We start from the raw sequence: 23,212 nt of genomic DNA, 5'->3' as shown, positions 1-23,212 counted from the left end.
TGGTAACTTTGCAAGAAAAACTGCTTAAGCAAGGTGAACAAACAAACCCTGCAACACCACCAGCACTCACACAAAGTACACCCACTGCAAAGAGTCTTCCTTGTTCTAAAAACCATAACATAAGTAAGAGCAAAAAACAAACTGGGAAGGAGAGGAACCATTTCAGTGTATCTCTCCAAGTAGCCAAAAACAAAGCTCGGCATGAAGAACCTGCCAATGTAGAAACAGGCTTGAGAAGGACTACTGTAAATGAAGGATTAATTGAAGGGATCAGAAGAGAGAAAAAACCACCACTGAGTGCTAAAATCCTCCCAAGTGGAGAAACCCTTGAGGAGTTTGTAACTAGAGAACTTGAAGCCCTCAAGGGATGCTCAGAAAATGACCATTTTCAAACCCAGCAACGCCAAAAGAAACCCATCAGTAAAAACTTTTCTAACCAAAGTCAACCCCCACAAATATATATCAATATGGAAGTCGCCTCAAAAAATGAAAACGCTTTTTTAGAAAACTGCCAACCAAAACAGGAAAGACACAAAAACATACAAAACCACAGGATTTTCATCAACTCCACTCTGAAAAAAAGGACTCAGCCTCAGAAATCTCAATTTTCCACCAGAATATAAGGGGACTGTCTAAAAAAGTTGAGAGGCTAAATCACTTTCTGAACCAGCTGCGCCCAACAGTACTGATATTAACTGAACATGGGCTAAATCAAGATAATCTACGCTCAATATCAATTCATGGATATAAACTAATTACAGCTTTCAGCAGAGGCAATCATAAACTTGGAGGAGTTGCGATATATCTGGAGGAAACATCAGGCATTGAGGGAGAAGCAGCGGATATTGCCAACTACTGCATAGAATTAGTGTATGAAGCAGCCTTGATAAAGATCAAAATTAACAAACAATCACTACATATATTGGGAGTTTATAGACCTCCAGGAGGACAAGGTAAACAAGCAATCGAGATGATAGCTAGTATCCTGGAAAATATTCGAGCAGAGACAAATCCAATACTTTTAATGGGTGACGTTAATTTTGACAGACTAACTGACAATCCAGAAAACCAACATTTTGAAGAAGAGCTGCTAAGTCATGGAATAATACGCCTCCCTCTCCCAGAAACACGCATAACTAACACTTGCAAATCATCTATAGACTGCATATGCACTAACATGCCCAATTCAACTGTCAAATTCAATATTTTTCAAACAGGCTTATCAGATCACACAGGCCAACAATGTCTTTTACACCTAGAAAGTAAAATCCCACAAACATCAGTGAGTGAACACAGAAGAAATTTCAGTAAACAAAATCTTCAAAATCTTAAAACGGAGCTTATGAAAGTAGACTGGAGCTGTGTGTATAATGAGCCTGATGCTGAAGAAATGTACAATGCCTTTTACAGGAATGTAAGGCTGAATCTGGACTTAACTTGCCCAAATAAGAAATCAAGAACCAAAAAAAGATCTAAGCAAAATGGCAAGTACGATGAAGAAGCCAGGAGATTGAAAGAAATTTTTCTCAGGGCCTTTCGGAAATATGAAGTAACTGGCAATGCTGCAGATAAGGCTGAAATGATCACTAAGAAAAAAGACTACGACCTCAAGCTTAGAAACCTTAAACGTACTGCAGCAACAGAATACATAAATAAATCCGACAATAAATCAAAAGCACTATGGACCATAATAAACTCAGAGAAGCAGGCTAAAAATCCAAGTATAACACCTCTTCAAATGGAAATAAATGGTACATTTGAAAACAATCCCTCGTTGATTGCTGAAAACCTAAATAAATTTTTTGCAGAAGTAGCAGAAAATACACTGATAAAAAACAGAAATGATCTGCATTATGTCCCGCAGTCAATTCAAAACCCTCCCATTAGGCAATACATCGAAGTGTTCAACTTTGCTCCAACTTATGAAAAAGAAGTTTTAGAAATAATTAGCTCTCTCAAATCAAAATTATCATGTGGTTTGGATGAGGTGCCGTCCAGGGCTGTCAAGCACTGTGCTGAACAACTCGCTGCCCCCCTTGCTGCTGTGATAAATAAATCATTTGAACAAGGACACTTCCCATCATTACTAAAATTATCGAAGATTTACCCAAAACACAAGACTGGAACAACTACAAAATTAGAGAACTATTGGCCAATTTCATTGATATCCACATTTTCAAAAATAATAGAAAAAATTGCAATCAAAAGGATGACTGAACATCTGCAAAACCAAGAGCTGCTAACAAAACATCAGCACGGCTTCTTAAAAGGAAGATCAACACTAAGTGCATTAATCAGCCTAGTTGAATTTGTCACAGATCAGCTGGAGGACAACAAACTTGTAGCAGCTGTCATGGTCGACTATAGCAAGGCTTTCGACTGCTTGGGACACGACCTCATTCTAACTAAACTGGCAACTCTGGGTGTCAGAGGAGGGTCGGGGAACTGGATAGCGAGTTACCTAGAAGGACGCCAACAGCTTGTAGAATTACAAACATCAACAAATGGTAAGAAGACATCCTTCAAATCCACCTTTCAACCCTCAAATAGAGGAGTACCACAAGGCTCAGTTTTGGGCCCTTTTCTGTTTGTCCTTTTTACCAATGATTTTCCAAATTCCATAAATTATAACTCTGTAATGTATGCCGATGACACTACTCTCCTTCTAACCACAAATACTGCTGAAGAGCTCCACTCTGACATAATATCATCAACGCAAGAAACACTTCACTACTGTCTCCAAAACGACCTGGTAATAAATCCAAAAAAGACAACCTGCATAAACTTTAGTAGGCGACTGGACGAGATACCAAAAATTCCTGATCTCTTGGTAGAAAAAGAAGCCAAATTACTGGGAGTTACCATAGACTCTGATCTTTCCTGGACTACTCATGTCAATAATTTGAGCAAGAAGCTGGCATCAGGAGTTTTTGTTGTGAGAAGAATGAAGTGGATTGGAGGACTCGATATAGCAAAAGCAGCCTACTACGCCTTGATTGAATCCCACATTAGGTATGGTTTGATAGTGTGGGGTGGCACAACCAAACAAAACCTAAATAGAATCCTAGTCCTACAAAAGAAAGCAATAAGAACACTTGCTGATCTAAAACCAACAGAGAGTTGTAGAGAATCTTACAAAGCACTAGGAATTCTAACAGTGATAAGTCTCTATATCCACACTGTTGTTACCCACACACACAGCAGGACTACAGACGAGGGGAGAATATCCACCACTACAACACGAGACGAGCAAAAGACTACATACTTCCACTACACCACACTACACACAGTACAGCAAGAAGCCGTCGTACATCGGACGTAAACTGTATAATGCACTACCAGAATCACTGAAGAACCTGAACACCCAACAACTGAAGAGACAACTACAGGACTGGCTGGTGGAACGACCGCTATACACATTGGAGGAATTCTTCGCCATGACACAAACCTACTAATTTTGTAAAGCAAGAAGCATGAAGACAATTCTGTATTTTGACGCCATTACATTTTCTTGATGAAATTGTAAATAAAGCATTTTGATTGATTGATTGATTGGACGGAGGTTTCGCTTTTATTAGCCCCTCATTCTTTCTCATTATGATACACCAAAGATTTATGAATATTTAATTATTACAACTTACCCCAGAAATGCCAGGAAACATCATTTTTAGTGTTTGGGTTCACAACGATGTCCCTATCGAAGAATACTTTAAAAATCCAACTCATGCTATGTAATGGAATTGAATGCGGAGGTTGAAAATTTTCAAAATTACTAGAAAATACCTGAGAGTTGCTACGGAAGTTTCCTTGTCTACATCAGGGTTCCAGAAGTCTCTCCTGTAGGAGTGCTCTGATACATAACTTAGAGCAAGAAGACAGAAGAAGGTGCAGAGATGTAGTTTTCTTCCAATAACCATAACCTACCCCACAAATGCTAGGGAACCTATCTTTGTTCATAGTAACGGTCCAAGTCTCGTCCCTGTTAGAGACAATGTCGAAACCCTCTGGAGCAATGAGAGAGGGTCGAGTGCTGACGTTCGATTTTAACATCACCATTTGATACCGCAGACTTACTGTAGGAAGCTTCTCAGATCAAATCAGGATTCCAAATAACATATCTCTAGGAATCCTTTGAATCATGACATGGAGCAACAAGACCGAACAATGTGCTGAGATGTGTATTTCTTTTAATGACCACAACTTAACAAACAAATACCATGAAATACACCATTGTTCACATACACTAATCCTATGAATCATGACATGGAGCAACAAGACCGAACAATGTGCTGAGATGTGTATTTCTTTTAATGACCACAACTTAACAAACAAATACCATGAAATACACCATTGTTCACATACACTAATCCTATGAATCATGACATGGAGCAACAAGACCGAACAATGTGCTGAGATGTGTATTTCTTTTAATGACCACAACTTAACAAACAAATACCATGAAATACACCATCGTTCACATACACTAATCCTATGAATCATGACATGGAGCAACAAGACCGAACAATGTGCTGAGATGTGTATTTCTTTTAATGACCACAACTTAACAAACAAATACCATGAAATACACCATTGTTCACATACACTAATCCTATGAATCATGACATGGAGCAACAAGACCGAACAATGTGCTGAGATGTGTATTTCTTTTAATGACCACAACTTAACAAACAAATACCATGAAATACACCATTTTTCACATACACTAATCCTATGAATCATGACATGGAGCAACAAGACCGAACAATGTGCTGAGATGTGTATTTCTTTTAATGACCACAACTTAACAAACAAATACCATGAAATACACCATTTTTCACATACACTAATCCTATGAATCATGACATGGAGCAACAAGACCGAACAATGTGCTGAGATGTGTATTTCTTTTAATGACCACAACTTAACAAACAAATACCATAAAAAACACCATCGTTCACATACACTAATCCTATGAATCATGACATGGAGCAACAAGACCGAACAATGTGCTGAGATGTGTATTTCTTTTAATGACCACAACTTAACAAACAAATACCATGAAATACACCATCGTTCACATACACTAATCCTATGAATCATGACATGGAGCAACAAGACCGAACAATGTGCTGAGATGTGTATTTCTTTTAATGACCACAACTTAACAAACAAATACCATGAAATACACCATTGTTCACATACACTAATCCTATGAATCATGACATGGAGCAACAAGACCGAACAATGTGCTGAGATGTGTATTTCTTTTAATGACCACAACTTAACAAACAAATACCATGAAATACACCATTTTTCACATACACTAATCCTATGAATCATGACATGGAGCAACAAGACCGAACAATGTGCTGAGATGTGTATTTCTTTTAATGACCACAACTTAACAAACAAATACCATGAAATACACCATCGTTCACATACACTAATCCTATGAATCATGACATGGAGCAACAAGACCGAACAATGTGCTGAGATGTGTATTTCTTTTAATGACCACAACTTAACAAACAAATACCATGAAATACACCATCGTTCACATACACTAATCCTATGAATCATGACATGGAGCAACAAGACCGAACAATGTGCTGAGATGTGTATTTCTTTTAATGACCACAACTTAACAAACAAATACCATGAAATACACCATCGTTCACATATACTAATCGTTTGAGTGACAGTTCTATTGGAAGGAATTTGTAATTTGTCTTTGAACAATAAGATACGTGAGAGAACAGAAAATTAAGCTGAAATAAACACAGCTTACCCCCACAGACACTACGGAAATATTTCTACTTGTATCAGGATTCCCCCAAAAGAGGCAATTGAAGCGTGATTAGGAGCAAAGAGGTGGAATATGCTGCAGAGATGTGTTTTCTAATTATTACACCAGAGATGACAAGAAATATTCAGTGCAACAGTACAGAACAAGTCAAGGTTTCTGAGCCTTGATTACATGAATGCTCCACTAAGAATCGGTATGTGTTCCTATAAAATAACATATCTACTAATGGAGTCACCAAGTGTTATGTGTTACTACAGCAATTCTTATATGCATGTGTGGATGGAAATTTTCAAGAAAATCAGTTTCCTTTATTGTAGGTTCAAAACAACAATATTCAAATACCAACAACGCACACACATGTGGACATGACATTCTGGGAGACTCCCCCCCCCCCCTTCCAAGTTTGACTGCATGTTGGTCTGCAGTATGGTTCAGACTGAGTACGAAATTCAAATTTGTTCAATCAACGTTCTACCAAATTTATTGTACAAAACAAACTGCAAAGCTATAAAAAATAAATGTATTTTCTCCATTAAATAGCATGTGACGGTCAGTGTGTAACAAGCTGTATTTTGTAGGAAACTTTATACTTATGTGCACAAAAATAAATTTACAAGTCTATCTAATAATTTTAGTACACATTTTTGATGTATTTGATCTTTAATAATAGTAAAAGTTGTCTGTATCTGATGATAAATTTTTAGTTTAGGTTCAGTCTGAATGCTACACCTGTCATACATGTAAGAACTTCTCTAGTGAATTAAACTGCTACCCTTCATAACTAAAGATTACAATATAGAGCTCATCAAGATTAAAATGACCGATCATTTTAGTTTTCTGTTAATTCTTATAGCAGCTTTAAGAACAAAAATATTTAGTTTCAATTTGAACATGCAGTGTGAATGGGAAAGAAAACTTGTCGGTCACCTTCCAACACGTTGGTGACCTGCTCCTGGAAGTTCTCGAACTCGAAGGGTGTGAGGAAGCCGAGTGAGCCGAGGTGGAATGCCATCACGGGAGGCACGGATTGCTGGAACAGTAGACTGGCGTAGAGCAGCGTCCCGTCGCCTCCCAGACACACTATGAAGTCTATCTTGTCTGTGAGATCATCCTTGCCATCGCGAAACGTCATCAGCTTCTCCTTGACGCCAGAGAAGTCTGCATTACCCAGCAACAGTGAATCATCCATCACAGACTGCTCCACAAACACCACCATCCGCTTCTCCTGCACACAAAACACTTGTTTTATTAATGTAAACAATATACATTATATGGTAAAAGTCAACCATTTAATCTAAAATTTTACAATCATACCACAGTGTCACATTCACACATACAAATTATGCACTCATTCACTCACCAATTTTCACCATTTTCACCACCAGGGTCTGTTTTCAAAATGGGTGGTCTCCCAGTTACATGCCAAAAACTTGCTGAAATTATAAAATGCCAATGACGCTATAAAGCGTTTAAGACAGGTTGTTTTTAACGCCTCAGGCGTTGGTGCATTTTTAATGGAAGCTAGCAATCTGTTGATAAAATAGACACCAGCTTGTGAAGGCAAGTGTTTATAAACTACCGTTCTGTGATTTGCAGAACGGTAGTTGTCTCTGCCTCTTGTCTCATATCCATGCACATCACGGCCCCTCATCAAGGTACATTTGGATATACAGAATGAAACTGTTTCTAGGATGTATAGACAGGGACTCTGAAATTCATGTTTGCAATGATTCGAATCACTTTTAACTTTGAAGGCTCTCAAAAATTGATTATTTGTACTAGAGCCCCACAAACTCAATCCATAGGTAAGATGTGGGTAAATCAGGTCGTAATATGCTGTCATCAGTACCTGACTCGGGCAGTATTTGGCTGAAGGCCTCATAACATAAATGCCTGAGGCTAATTTGGTACAAACTGAGTCAATGTGAGTACTCCATGTCAACCCTTCATCAAGGTGTATTCCAAGGAATTTACGGATTTGGTTTCTTCTAGAACAGAGTCTCTGCCCACACCCAGAATCTCCACTTCACAAAGAGAAGTTCACAAAATTGGATTTTGAGGCGTTTGTTGTAAGATTGAGACTTTAGAAGTGTTTGGAAGTGGACAGTTATTCAGGTCAACAAAAGCCTGTTGTTCCAACACTTCCTTTGACTTTCCATTGAAACAGAGAGTTGTGACATCAGCATACTGCACGAGTCTCCCTTGCAGTAGTGATAACCCTATATCATTGACATAGACCAGGAAAAGAATTGATCTTCTACAACTCTTTTGACTAGACTCAAGACTGTGTTTACCATCGATTTGCCCTTTCTGAAGCGTCATTGGACATCAAAGAGCTGTTTGTGACTATTAAGAAATCAAAGCATTCTTAACAAAAAGTTTATCAAACATTTGGCTCAGAAATGGCAGAATGTAAACAGACCGATAGTTGGAATATGGATCATCTTTTTTGAAAATAGTTGTTACTTTAGCCACTTTCAGGGGTGAGGGAAAGACTTATCTGGAAAGACAAATTCACAATTAGGGGACTCACAATGTGTTGGGAACACTTTTTTATGAGCCACATGGACATTAAATTGAGCTCGCTTGATTTTTTAGCTAGGAGCTGTTGGATAATTTCGGTTAGCTTTTTTTTCAAGAACTGGCGCCAACACCATAGATGCTGCAAGGCACTGCCCTCGCGTTTAGGTAACTTGAGGCTCAGAGGGCCGAGGATCTAACCCACAAGCAACAGATGCAAAAATCCGTTAAACATCTCCAATTTTTACTTTGATTTGTTTGGAAGTTTTGGTTTTAATGTTAATGATATCCTACACAGTTTTGGAAGAAAGAATTCATCTTTCACTGACCGACTGGCTGATCTGTTTCAAATCTCAAGTTTCATTCGCTAAACATTACTAAATCTCTGTCATACCTCTATAAGCCAGCGCACAAGCTGGACGAATGGACTGAGCACTGACACATCTCGCACCTTCTTGATGACTAGGACTGTGAGAGGTGGCTTGTACCATGTCAGTCTCTGACTGGCAGGGTCTTGTATCGTCCTGGAAACATTGAACATAATTAATACCATCACCGTCACAAGCCTCCTACAAAACGTTCTTCCTTACAATCTATGCTTGGAAATCTGAATCAGATCTTAGTTTTCTGAAATATTGAATGCCACTTGAATAGTCGTACTCAAAATCTACATAAATATTGTGTTAGAAACACATCATCCTAACAGTTTTCAAAATAACACACATTTTAAATTTGTTATACCCATTACACCATTAAGTCCACAATTAATTTAGGGCTTGTGTTATAAAACAGAAACTCTTATCCTTGAACTCGAACATCTTAATTAGAACAACTTTGTTATGGCACGACGCCAAAACCTTAAGATGGTTAAAGGGGTCTGCACCACTCATAGTGGGGGTGACGGTTTCCTTTCTATAGTCATTTTATTGTTATACCTGATAATCGTAATAAAATAAAGTGAACATGGTACAGTACAGAATATATGCATTGCCACAGAACAAGACATTCAGACTCTGGCTTCTTATCACTATCTATCAGTTTAGCTATATAACAGAGTTTATATTTTCAAAAATATCAAAATAAAAAAAAATCTATGAGTCCATTTCAAATAATATACTGTACAATATAATAATAGTACGATTATTTTCTCCTTTTTACAGTACATACATACATTTAAAATAAATTGCACATAAATATGCAACATTTTAAATATTCATCATGGCTCAGGCTGCCTTTAGAAAAAACCATCCTAACAACTAAAGGGGGTTCGGTACGGCCTATCCTTTTAATGCTAATATATGGAACTTCAAACTTTAGGACAATATTATATGGGCATATTCCGTAACAGTTAGAGCACAAAAAAAATTTAATTTTTTCATCCTAAATTTCGGAGAAATCACAGATAGAGATCAAGCATAGGCCTATAAGTAAGTTCTATAACCTGTAACATAAGCATAAGGCTTATAAGTAAGTTCTATAACCTGTAACATAAGCATAAGGCTTATAAGTAAGTTCTATAACCTGTAACATAAGCATAAGGCTTATAAGTAAGTTCTATAACCTGTAACATAAGCATAAGGCTTATAAGTAAGTTCTATAACCTGTAACATAAGCATAAGGCTTATAAGTAAGTTCTATAACCTGTAACATAAGCATAAGGCTTATAAGTAAGTTCTATAACCTGTAACATAAGCATAAGGCTTATAAGTAAGTTCTATAACCTGTAACATAAGCATAAGGCTTATAAGTAAGTTCTATAACCTGTAACATAAATGTAATGACATCCTGCTCCATAACTGGGGTTATCAGGATCCATTAACTCTTCCCACCGGACTTCCAGCTATCTTTTAGCACTTGTCCGAGCTTGCCTAGCTTTTTAGGCTACATTAGAAACTATGCGCTGGACTTCTTGTAAGCGAGTAATATCCATGTTTTTCATTGCTTCACTAAAGTTATGTGCAACTATCATTCCTAGGTGGTTTAAAAACCATGTATCTTACAATATTTCTTTTATTGAAGGAATTTAAGGCATCATACACACCTAGTTAGAATATATATGTGTACGAAGACAGTTTTTGGGAGGCAAGTCAAACTTATTTGGTTCACAGACACATTTGGATTCTGCAATCTACCATGGCAACATTTTATAAGCAAGTCAGGTGAACTCAGGTCTGTAAAAATAGGTTTTATCTTACTCATGATGACTGGAGAGAGATGGAAATGTTTTGAGTGGTCATACGGTTCATTTGAAGCCATGGCCTTTTGGTACTTACTACAACTATCGCTTCCTTTTGGGCAAAGCCTGTGTTGAGGATCGGCGTTGCTTGACAATAAGTGATGGGATTCTCCCCATACTCCTTGCTGCATCTCTCTCACATTACTAGTATTTCTACATATTGTTAGACCATAGTATTTTTGAATAGATGATATGGCAGCTTCAGTCAGTCTATTCTGACCACCCGTAGTTTTTCCGTCAGTTTGTTTGGCTTTTCCCTCTTTCAGTTTCAAATTCTTTATACGGGATCTGCACGTGTTCAATGCACTCTAATTTCTTCACTGTATACTCACTGCTATAAGGCTGTATTCAACATATCGAACGTTATAAGCTGGCAATGACTGATGGAATATCGCAGATAGTTACTCCCAGATAGTTTACACTGCACTTATCACTAGAAGTTGTCCAATTTTCCTGTCTTTACACCTGTGCTTTGACAGTATTTCTGTGTTAATTACCTTACCGATATCCACAGATGTTGCAGTGATACCATTCTGTGAAGTATGTTCTTGCTTCTATCTGTATATGGCAACAGTCAATTTGGTAAAGCAGAAAAATGTTTGTATCAAGCTAATGTTTTTTTCTTTACACCCTGTAGATGAAAAGTGTCCTGAAAAGAACAGGCCAAAGCGATTCTTTATTTTAAAATCTACTATGGATTCTTTACATTTTTTGCACACTGCTATTTTAGAAATTATTTTCATCAAATGGATGAAATTAATTATTTCATTCACTAAGGAAGGCTCTGTATTAGTTATATTGTTATAGTTTTCTGAAATATTACCTAGCTTAATTTTAGAGGCACTGAAAACATCATCAGGATCATAATAGGCCTAGCAGTTCTCATTTCATTTTCTTCTAACCCAACTTCTAAATCATCATCATTGCAACTACTGTTAGATTCTACACTCACTCTCTTTTTGCAAAATTCACTTTTCCTTTTCTTAAAGACACATGTACTTCTAGGCATTATAAAAATATAGCGTACACTTCAAACAAATAACACCTTATTCAACCAACAACCAACACACGAAAGTTCAGTGTAAACAAAACACACTTATTTCTGCTAACTAACAACAGCTGTAAAATGTTCTGCTATTTTGCAAACAAATCAGATCTACCAACTCATAAAGCTAAATCATTGCATGGCAAGATAAAATAGTAGTACTATAATAAATACCTCAGTTTCCCTGGTTATCTAAAATGTCCGATATGTAGTATACTTAAAAAAATTAAATTAAAATATTTCCCGATATCAGATTGTAATAATTTTTGCAACAAACTCTCTAGAATATTAAAATATAAAAAAAACGAAAATTGAAATTTGTTATATTTTGCCGTATTGAATATAACATAATGAAATTGAACTGTAAATCAAGTGTAGCACTCACCACCCTAGGTGGATGCCTTTTGCATGTGAACTAATTATAAACTTATAAGAATTTTTAAGTAATAATTCTAAGATTATGACATTAAATTGTAAATTATTTGAAGGCATATAACTTCCTTTGGTGTATAACTGTTTTTGAGTTCCATTACAATAAATCACTAGCTAAACATAAAGCCGAACTTAACTAAAAATAAAATGTAACAAATAAACTACAGGGTGGCTTCAGACACTGTCCATATTAATCCGAACACATACTATCTTACCATAGAATCTTTTCAAAAATTGTGTGGTAATGCGCCATATATATTGCCATCAGTACGCTTGGGTGAACTGGTATCAACAACAGCCTATAGCCTACGAGTACAATAGTTTAGATTGTCATGGAACCACTTCAACTGTTCTCTGATACAGATAATGATACTGAATCTATTTATAGAGTTTATAAAAGTGGTGCAATAAATGTTAATACAAAGTAATAAATCAACGCTAACATTTTGTTACTATTACTAAAAATATAACTCACACCGATAATAACATTAAAATAAAAACAATCATATAAAATCCAAATAAAATTTAGTTCCATTTGCAGTTAACAAGACAAATTAAAAATAAGCAAATATACCAATCACACTTAACGATAACCATCCTTTATACTACAATGACTCAAATTCGTATATTATGCTTATTGTCATAACATTTCCCAAACAGAGATTTAACACGAGCTTAAAAAAATCCCAATTTAACTCAAATGTACGGTACGAAATTTAACACGCCTCTTGAGGTATGATATCAAATAAAATTGTTATCACCTTTGACAAAACATTTTTGTCTTACAGAATTGGTTTAAATAACCTGGTGTAATGTTCAATATTTTCAAAAATAACTCATCACACACTTCAGAATTTCTTTTCCACATCCTCATGTTGAGAACCACTCATGTGACAGATCTCACAAGCACCTTAACCTCTTGATACAGCAACCACAACACACAACACACTCCATCCACACTTAATCGGTCTTGTACAAACATTGTCTCTTACCGAGGTATGAAAAGTACAAAAGTAGAAAATCTAATTTAACAATTTTAAAATAGTAAGGAATTCATGTAAACACAACTTAAATAAATCCTGCAACAAATAAATGACAAAAACAGATTTACCCTCGTATGAAACTGACGTAACGCATGCTGCCACTAATGCCTGCCTAGCCTACTGTCTAGCTCTAGGCCCCGTACATGACTGGCACTTGTGTCACTTATCATACAATCGATATAGCTCACTGATTAGTGATTACTGACTGCGTGTCCGCTTATCTCAAGTCTCCTAGGTAAATATGTGGTGTTTGTGGTTAGCTAAGGAAGTGAATACATCTGTCGGTACGCACACACCTAAATATCAAATCTGCTTTCAATTTTATGATTTACTTTCCAAAGACTCATATGGTTCGACCTTGGACAAGATGTGCCGGTTTAACGTTCACACAAAACAAATATGTTGGCCTACTCCTGATAAATAAAAAACTGGAGATTAAAACTATTAAACAGTTTAAACTTATTACGAAAATTACAAGCAATTTAATTTAAACCTAATTATAATACAAAACACGTATCGAGGCCCATATCCCAGTGCACAAGTCCTTGGTGAGTTTCGGCTTGACGTTTAGTAGGATTAAGAGAATCACAACTTGGATTATCAGACGCAGTGATACAAACTCCTTTAGGCGGAATAAAATTACACCAGAGCTGCAGAGGCTGCGCAGGGTTCAGGCGTATTAAACATGAGCCAGTATTGTGGTAACCATTCATCTTCTATCTGTATTCTTACACATCTTTGCTTTCGTTTGTGGTGGTCGATCAGGCGTATTAAACATGAGCCAGTATTGTGGTAACCATTCATCTTCTATCTGTATTCTTACACATCTTTGCTTTCGTTTGTGATGGTCGATGCGTATTAAAACAAGCGTATTAAACATGAGCCAGTATTGTGGTAACCATCCATCTATCTGTATTCTTACACATCTTTGCTTTCGTTTGTGGTGGTCGATCAGGCGTATTAAACATGAGCCAGTATTGTGGTAACCATTCATCTTCTATCTGTATTCTTACACATCTTTGCTTTCGTTTGTGATGGTCGATCAGGCGTATTAAACATGAGCCAGTATTGTGGTAACCATCCATCTTCTATCTGTATTCTTACACATCTTTGCTTTCGTTTGTGGTGGTCGATCAGGCGTATTAAACATGAGCCAGTATTGTGGTAACCATCCATCTTCTATCTGTATTCTTACACATCTTTGCTTTCGTTTGTGGTGGTCGATCAGGCGTATTAAACATGAGCCAGTATTGTGGTAACCATTCATCTTCTATCTGTATTCTTACACATCTTTGCTTTCGTTTGTGATGGTCGATCAGGCGTATTAAACATGAGCCAGTATTGTGGTAACCATCCATCTTCTATCTGTATTCTTACACATCTTTGCTTTCGTTTGTGGTCCAATCGAGTTTTTGTTGGTCCCCTTGGACAAAATGGACAAGAAAAACGGAAGATGTCTATGTTGATCATTCCACAAAGAATTATCAACTTTCAGGCACTTTAAGTAGTAATTTCAAATCAGGTACGCAGAAAAAGTTCTGAATATATATATATATATATATATATATATATATATATATATACATATTATATTCACACGTATCGAGGCCCATATCCCAGTGCACAAGTCCTTGGTGAGTTTCGGCTTGACGTTTAGTAGGATTAAGAAAATCACAACTTGGATTATCAGACGCAGTGATACAAACTCCGTGAGGCGGAATAAAATTACACCAGAGCTGCAGAAGTGTATATACCCCAGTATATATATATATATATATATATATATATATATATATATATATATATATATATATATATATATATACTGGGTGTCCAAAAATTACAGGACCAAACTTCACCAAATTGTTCAGGAGGTCAAACTGAACGAAAAATGTTATATAATGTATAGTCCTATCTTGCTTCGTTTACCTTAGATCGGCCATTTTGTTTTTTACATACAATTAATTTTATTTTTAATACGGGTTTACCGATTTTGTTGAAACTTGGCACAAATATTATAAACATGAACATAAGTTGTAAAAAAAATTATGTGTATTTTCAAAATGGCGGCCATTAAAAAACGGTTGGTTTTCAAGTTATTTAGGTTTTAATATTTTAAATTTAGTTTACTTTAGATATTTCCCGTATCTCATTACTCAATACAGTATATAACAGTGTTAACTGAAACAACAAATAACAAACAACAAATATTCATGTCTCTGTCATATTAAATAAAGTGAATCATTTTACTCCTGATTCCAAACCAATAGATAACGCTAGGAGAACTATGGCAGTGCCAGACTGTCAGTCACTAAGCCACCCAACAGGCACAAACAGAAATAAGAGGATTAAAAGGATATTTAATGCACTAAATGTCTAAAAGCCACCATAAATCTAAATGAAACTTTGTATAACACAAATTTCACCCCGAAAACATGGAGATGACGTAAAACCCCAAGACATGCAATCACACCCAGTAGAAAGACTACCTGGTGAAACGAGGGCATTGGGACTCACACTCGCTAGACGCAGCGAACAGGAGGTTAGTGAGTACAAGCACTGCCACCAGCATTTCCTCCACAGTCACTGGCTGTAACCACAGCTGCGGTTATTGTCTTGATTGATATAATAGCTGTACTGGGACTCACACTCGCTAGACGCAGCGAACAGGAGGTTAGTGAGTACAAGCACTGCCACCAGCATTTCCTCCACAGTCACTGGCTGTAACCACAGCTGCGGTTATTGTCTTGATTGATATAATAGCTGTACTGGGACTCACACTCGCTAGACGCAGCGAACAGGAGGTTAGTGAGTACAAGCACTGCCACCAGCATTTCCTCCACAGTCACTGGCTGTAACCACAGCTGCGGTTATTGTCTTGATTGATATAATAGCTGTACTGGGACTCACACTCGCTAGACGCAGCGAACAGGAGGTTAGTGAGTACAAGCACTGCCACCAGCATTTCCTCCACAGTCACTGGCTGTAACCACAGCTGCGGTTATTGTCTTGATTGATATAATAGCTGTACTGGGGCTCACACTCGCTAGACGCAGCGAACAGGAGGTTAGTGAGTACAAGCACTGCCACCAGCATTTCCTCCACAGTCACTGACTGTAACCACAGCTGCGGTTATTGTCTTGATTGATATAATAGCTGTACTGGGGCTCACACTCGCTAGACGTACGTACAGGAGGTTAGTGAGTACAAGCACTGCCACCAGCATTTCCTCCACAGTCACTGGCTGTAACCACAGCTGCGGTTATTGTCTTGATTAATATAATAGCTGTACTGGGACTCACACTCGCTAGACGCAGCGAACAGGAGGTTAGTGAGTACAAGCACTGCCACCAGCATTTCCTCCACAGTCACTGACTGTAACCACAGCTGCGGTTATTGTCTTGATTGATATAATAGCTGTACTGGGGCTCACACTCGCTAGACGTGCGTACAGGAGGTTAGTGAGTACAAGCACTGCCACAAGCATTTCCTCCACACTCACTGGCTGTAACCACAGCTGCGGTTATTGGCTTGATTGATATAATAGATAGAATAGACGAAAGGAAGTTTGGTGTTAATTAACACAAAAGACCCGTTGAAATAATCACAATTTCTTACGGTCCTACTTTCTCATTCCTATCTACAATTAGGCTACATAGTAAAATGTTCAACCCTTTTTATGAACATCCTGTATAATATGGTTAATATTAATTCTTTAAAATATCAAGTTTTCACTAAGAGCCAATTATTTCAAATTTATCACTTATCAAAAAAGTCATTTTGATATTTAGTGAAAGTCCGAGAATATGTTAGTCTCTGGAAAGGTACAGATAATCGAAATGTAATAGTTAAAAAATGCGCATTTAGAAATATAGACAAGTTCATCCTCAAAAGTTCTACTCCCCATAATGAAGGAAATGATCAGCTTTACATGAAAAAAAAAACCATAATGGAAGTCATGACATCGGTAGTAAGTTGAAGTTATGTAAACAAGAGGAGAATATTAACTGTACGTCCAATACCGTTAACTGGAGAGTGAAGGAAGAAGTGAACAATAAGAAAGCTCACGTTTGACAATACAAAATATTTATGAAAGTGTGGTCCAGTCCAACCCATTAAAAAAGAAGGTTGTAAAATGAAGATTACTACCGATAGAGAGGATGACAAAATTATTATTGCTTGTGTTGTTGGGATTTCAACATATGTTCAATATATTTACTGGATATTACCATGGCCAAACGAATACAACAGTTGTGACAACTGGAGGAGAAAATAACTTCTTCTCCTGCTACCTCCTGAAACTGGCTTAGTTACGGATAACGTTCCTTACAACCCCCGCAAGCCGTCAGGCCGCCAACACAACCTAGCATGGCGTCAGAGGCACAGGATTTAACGAATTTAACCATCAAAATATGGTAAAAGACCTCAACTAATTTGTTTGTTTCGTATAAATCTTTAAACATTAATAAAAAGTAAGGACGTATAGACAATCATACATGTGCGACATGGATCACGTAGAACGTGCTTGGAGTATCTATCATCAATAGAAAAGTGGGGAAATATAATGATACGAGGGTCTTAGTAAAGGTGATCACGGCTGACGCAAATTAGTACCCAAGAGCAGGGCCGGGTAACAATAAGGAAGAGTGGTGGAGGAAACACGCCATTGTAATTAGGAGGCCACGTAAACTCTTTCATCACCTAGTTTCATGTAAACACAGACGAAGGTTACAGAAGAATGTACAGATGAGTCGGAATAGGATGATCTATATACAGAACTCGCCAGTCCGTTACCTGAAGAAAACTCTCAGTGAGAAAGACACAGTTACTGTAGGTCACGATAAACACTTATCATCACCTAGTTTCATGTAAACACAGACGAAGGCTACAGAAGAATGTACAGATGAGTCGGAATAGGATGATCTATATACAGAACTCGCCAGTCCGTTACCTGAAGAAAACTCTCAGTGAGAAAGACACAGTTACTGTAGGTCACGATAAACACTTATCATCACCTAGTTTCATGTAAACACAGACGAAGGCTACAGAAGAATGTACAGATGAGTCGGAATAGGATGATCTATATACAGAACTCGCCAGTCCGTTACCTGAAGAAAACTCTCAGTGAGAAAGACACAGTTACTGTAGGTCACGATAAACACTTATCATCACCTAGTTTCATGTAAACACAGACGAAGGCTACAGAAGAATGTACAGATGAGTCGGAATAGGATGATCTATATACAGAACTCGCCAGTCCGTTACCTGAAGAAAACTCTCAGTGAGAAAGACACAGTTACTGTAGGTCACGATAAACACTTATCATCACCTAGTTTCATGTAAACACAGACGAAGGTTACAGAAGAATGTACAGATGAGTCGGAATAGGATGATCTATATACAGAACTCGCCAGTCCGTTACCTGAAGAAAACTCTCAGTGAGAAAGACACAGTTACTGTAGGTCACGATAAACACTTATCATCACCTAGTTTCATGTAAACACAGACGAAGGCTACAGAAGAATGTACAGATGAGTCGGAATAGGATGATCTATATACAGAACTCGCCAGTCCGTTACCTGAAGAAAACTCTCAGTGAGAAAGACACAGTTACTGTAGGTCACGATAAACACTTATCATCACCTAGTTTCATGTAAACACAGACGAAGGCTACAGAAGAATGTACAGATGAGTCGGAATAGGATGATCTATATACAGAACTCGCCAGTCCGTTACCTGAAGAAAACTCTCAGTGAGAAAGACACAGTTACTGTAGGTCACGATAAACACTTATCATCACCTAGTTTCATGTAAACACAGACGAAGGCTACAGAAGAATGTACAGATGAGTCGGAATAGGATGATCTATATACAGAACTCGCCAGTCCGTTACCTGAAGAAAACTCTCAGTGAGAAAGACACAGTTACTGTAGGTCACGATAAACACTTATCATCACCTAGTTTCATGTAAACACAGACGAAGGTTACAGAAGAATGTACAGATGAGTCGGAATAGGATGTTCTATATACAGAACTCGCCAGTCCGTTACCTGAAGAAAACTCTCAGTGAGAAAGACACAGTTACTGTAGGTCACGATAAACACTTATCATCACCTAGTTTCATGTAAACACAGACGAAGGTTACAGAAGAATGTACAGATGAGTCGGAATAGGATGATCTATATACAGAACTCGCCAGTCCGTTACCTGAAGAAAACTCTCAGTGAGAAAGACACAGTTACTGTAGGTCACGATAAACACTTATCATCACCTAGTTTCATGTAAACACAGACGAAGGCTACAGAAGAATGTACAGATGAGTCGGAATAGGATGATCTATATACAGAACTGTTTACAGTTACTGTAGGTCACGATAAACACTTATCATCACCTAGTTTCATGTAAACACAGACGAAGGCTACAGAAGAATGTACAGATGAGTCGGAATAGGATGATCTATATACAGAACTCGCCAGTCCGTTACCTGAAGAAAACTCTCAGTGAGAAAGACACAGTTACTGTAGGTCACGATAAACACTTATCATCACCTAGTTTCATGTAAACACAGACGAAGGCTACAGAAGAATGTACAGATGAGTCGGAATAGGATGATCTATATACAGAACTCGCCAGTCCGTTACCTGAAGAAAACTCTCAGTGAGAAAGACACAGTTACTGTAGGTCACGATAAACACTTATCATCACCTAGTTTCATGTAAACACAGACGAAGGTTACAGAAGAATGTACAGATGAGTCGGAATAGGATGATCTATATACAGAACTCGCCAGTCCGTTACCTGAAGAAAACTCTCAGTGAGAAAGACACAGTTACTGTAGGTCACGATAAACACTTATCATCACCTAGTTTCATGTAAACACAGACGAAGGCTACAGAAGAATGTACAGATGAGTCGGAATAGGATGATCTATATACAGAACTCGCCAGTCCGTTACCTGAAGAAAACTCTCAGTGAGAAAGACACAGTTACTGTAGGTCACGATAAACACTTATCATCACCTAGTTTCATGTAAACACAGACGAAGGTTACAGAAGAATGTACAGATGAGTCGGAATAGGATGATCTATATACAGAACTCGCCAGTCCGTTACCTGAAGAAAACTCTCAGTGAGAAAGACACAGTTACTGTAGGTCACGATAAACACTTATCATCACCTAGTTTCATGTAAACACAGACGAAGGTTTTATCCCAGCAATATTGTATTATGAACGAGGAATCGTACAATCGAGTAATTTATATGCATTAATTAATAATTATAGATGTTTACTTATATGTTACATTACACGAGTATATAGTGAAACAATACTCAATTGAAATATTTATAAGAGAGATTCAAACCCTCACTTTTACCAAAAGGACATATAATGGTGACTTACAAGTAATTCTTCGTGGTTTCAAATTCTGTTATGTTTTATAGAAATGAACGTTTTTCATTTTAAAACATTTTTTAATGTAATTACAACTAAATTTTAGTGCTTGTTTAAAGAATAGTCATTTTGTAAGATTTGATTATTTTTAGGGAAATATAAGTAATTAATTATAACGATATAAATATAAACATTCACTTGGAAATACTACGGAAAGTAGTTATACGATGGATCTGATGTTGGGTAAATCCTATAGATCACGGAACTACTCGCATATCCTTGATTCTATGGTTAGAAACCCCACTTTCTTGGGATCATGGGTCACCGAAACAAGTGGAACACAAATCTGACACATCATACACGTACATAATTACAGGTGGATTTACTTTAGAACATTCAAACTACGGATATCATCGTTATACGTCTGCCTCCTACCGGAACACAAATCTGACACATCATACACGTACATAATTACAGGTGGATTTACTTTAGAACATTCAAACTACGGATATCATCGTTATACGTCTGCCTCCTACCGGAACACAAATCTGACACATCATACACGTACATAATTACAGGTGGATTTACTTTAGAACATTCAAACTACGGATATCATCGTTATACGTCTGCCTCCTACCGGAACACAAATCTGACACATCATACACGTACATAATTACAGGTGGATTTACTTTAGAACATTCAAACTACGGATATCATCGTTATACGTCTGCCTCCTACCGGAACACAAATCTGACACATCATACACGTACATAATTACAGGTGGATTTACTTTAGAACATTCAAACTACGGATATCATCGTTATACGTCTGCCTCCTACCGGAACACAAATCTGACACATCATACACGTACATAATTACAGGTGGATTTACTTTAGAACATTCAAACTACGGATATCATCGTTATACGTCTGCCTCCTACCGGAACACAAATCTGACACATCATACACGTACATAATTACAGGTGGATTTACTTTAGAACATTCAAACTACGGATATCATCGTTATACGTCTGCCTCCTACCATTTCCCCAATTCTAGTAATGGAATAGCTGAAGATAATTATCGATTGTTAAGATATCACATATCACGCCGATACATCTCCAAAAACGTAATTCGGCTCTACTGATCCAAACACAAGCCGCGCACCGCACAGACCGCACAGACCGCACAGGTGCCGCACACTGAGCGCCGCGCCGTGCCGCACTCCCCGATACTATTTCGAGCTCCTCCCAGCCGCGTCTTCCTTGCCGTGTGCTGTCTAGTTTTAGTGATGGTTTGTTTGTCACGGCGCCGCCCATCGTTATGTAACAATTGTCCAGTCGACGTTTGCTTATTCAACAATTTATTGCAACTGAACATAGCAATAATAATAATAATATTCTTTATTGCAGGAAACAATTAACAATAATTGTATTGCAAGCGTCATATAGAAATAAAAGTCCTAATCTAATAACAAACAGAATTTTAATTCTGAGTAAAAATAATAGATAAGTAAATATAAAATAAAAACTACTTTTTGGGTACGTGACACCTGTCGCCGTTTCCTCGATAGTGGCCAAATTTTCTTGAATATCAGAAGGGGAGTTGGATTTTTTTTAATGTTACTGAAGACTATCCCAGCGACCCATCGCAAACTCGTCAACTGAGTAAAATGCCTTAGACACTAAGAAGTGTTTTAATCGAGATTTAAATTGTTTGTGGTTATTGACGCGTTTGATCTCTTCAGGGAGCCTATTGATTAGCCTTACACCAACCTGAGATGGCAAGCGTTCAAAACAGTAGTTCTGTGCTGTGCCATACGAAAGTTGTCCCGGCCTCTAGTTCCGTATTGGTGTACGTCGTTACCCCGAAGAGAGGCGCACTTGAATCGGCAGTATAGCACGACGTCGAGAATGTAGAGGCTAGGCAAAATCAGTAATCCAAGCTCCCCGAAGGCTACTTTACACGACTCTCTTTGATTTAATTTGTAAATGATTCTGACAGCTTTGTTTTGCATTCTAAACACTCTATTAAATTTGTATCTAGAACAGCCACCCCACAATCTTAGGCCAAAAGCTAAATGTGGATGTATTAGGCCAAAGTAAGCTGTCTTCAGAATGTCCAATGAATAGAATTTTGCCAAATTGCGTAAGACATAAATGCCAGAAGCAGCCTTTGAACAGACACTCTCAATGTGATCGTCCCATGTCAGCCCTCGATCAAGGTGCATCCCAAGAAACTTGGTGGATTCTTCTTCTTCTATTTTGGTTTCATCCACCATCACAATTGGTCGGATTCCGTTTTCATGTTGCCGAAAACAGAAATTGATCACGCTTGTTTTTGAACAATTTGTTTTCAAATTGATATTGAAAAAAATGATCAATGCATGAGTTTGATTTCAAGATCTGGTTTAGTTTTTTTATCTAATGCAGTGAATCGTAATGTCAGCATACTGAATCATCTTTCCATTGTGGATTGATGAACTCAATCTGTTGAAATCTTCTAATCGTCGAAGGAAGGCTTTTTCGAAAATTTTGCTAAGGACCGGAAGAATGGAAATAGGACGATAGTTACTTGCGACATAACGATCGTCCTTTTTAAAAATTGGAATGACTTTTGCTGTCTTCAAAGTGGACGGGAAGACGCCTTGGGCGAACGACAGGTTAATCAGTTTTGTGAGTGGTACTGAAATGTGCTTAAAGCACCGCTTAAGTAACCACACAGACATCCCGTTGATGTCAC

General features: G+C 37.5%; 1 protein-coding gene across 24 annotated transcripts in view; it reads right to left on the bottom strand.

Moving 5' to 3' along the window:
* Positions 1-23,212, bottom strand: part of LOC124363252 (NAD kinase-like) — a 203,231-nt gene that overhangs the window by 19,396 nt on the left and 160,623 nt on the right. For 22 of the 24 annotated variants that reach the window (XR_006922532.1, XR_006922534.1, XR_006922533.1 and 19 more), the window contains 2 exons: positions 8,721-8,850; positions 6,734-7,031 (listed from right to left, as the gene is read on the bottom strand). Coding sequence is in view for 21 of the 24 variants with exons in the window: in XM_046818441.1 (XP_046674397.1) it covers positions 6,734-7,031; positions 8,721-8,850 (428 nt within the window). In the remaining 3 variants the exon portion in view is untranslated. Of the gene's footprint in view, positions 1-6,733; positions 7,032-8,720; positions 8,851-13,150; positions 13,269-15,571; positions 16,222-23,212 lie in introns of those variants that run through there. The other 2 variants (XM_046818455.1, XM_046818456.1) reach the window with 2 other exon arrangements.

The sequence above is a fragment of the Homalodisca vitripennis genome, chromosome 5 (assembly GCF_021130785.1).
Source record: "Homalodisca vitripennis isolate AUS2020 chromosome 5, UT_GWSS_2.1, whole genome shotgun sequence".
Classification (NCBI taxonomy): domain Eukaryota; kingdom Metazoa; phylum Arthropoda; class Insecta; order Hemiptera; family Cicadellidae; genus Homalodisca; species Homalodisca vitripennis.
This window is presented reverse-complemented; position numbering and strand designations above follow the sequence as displayed.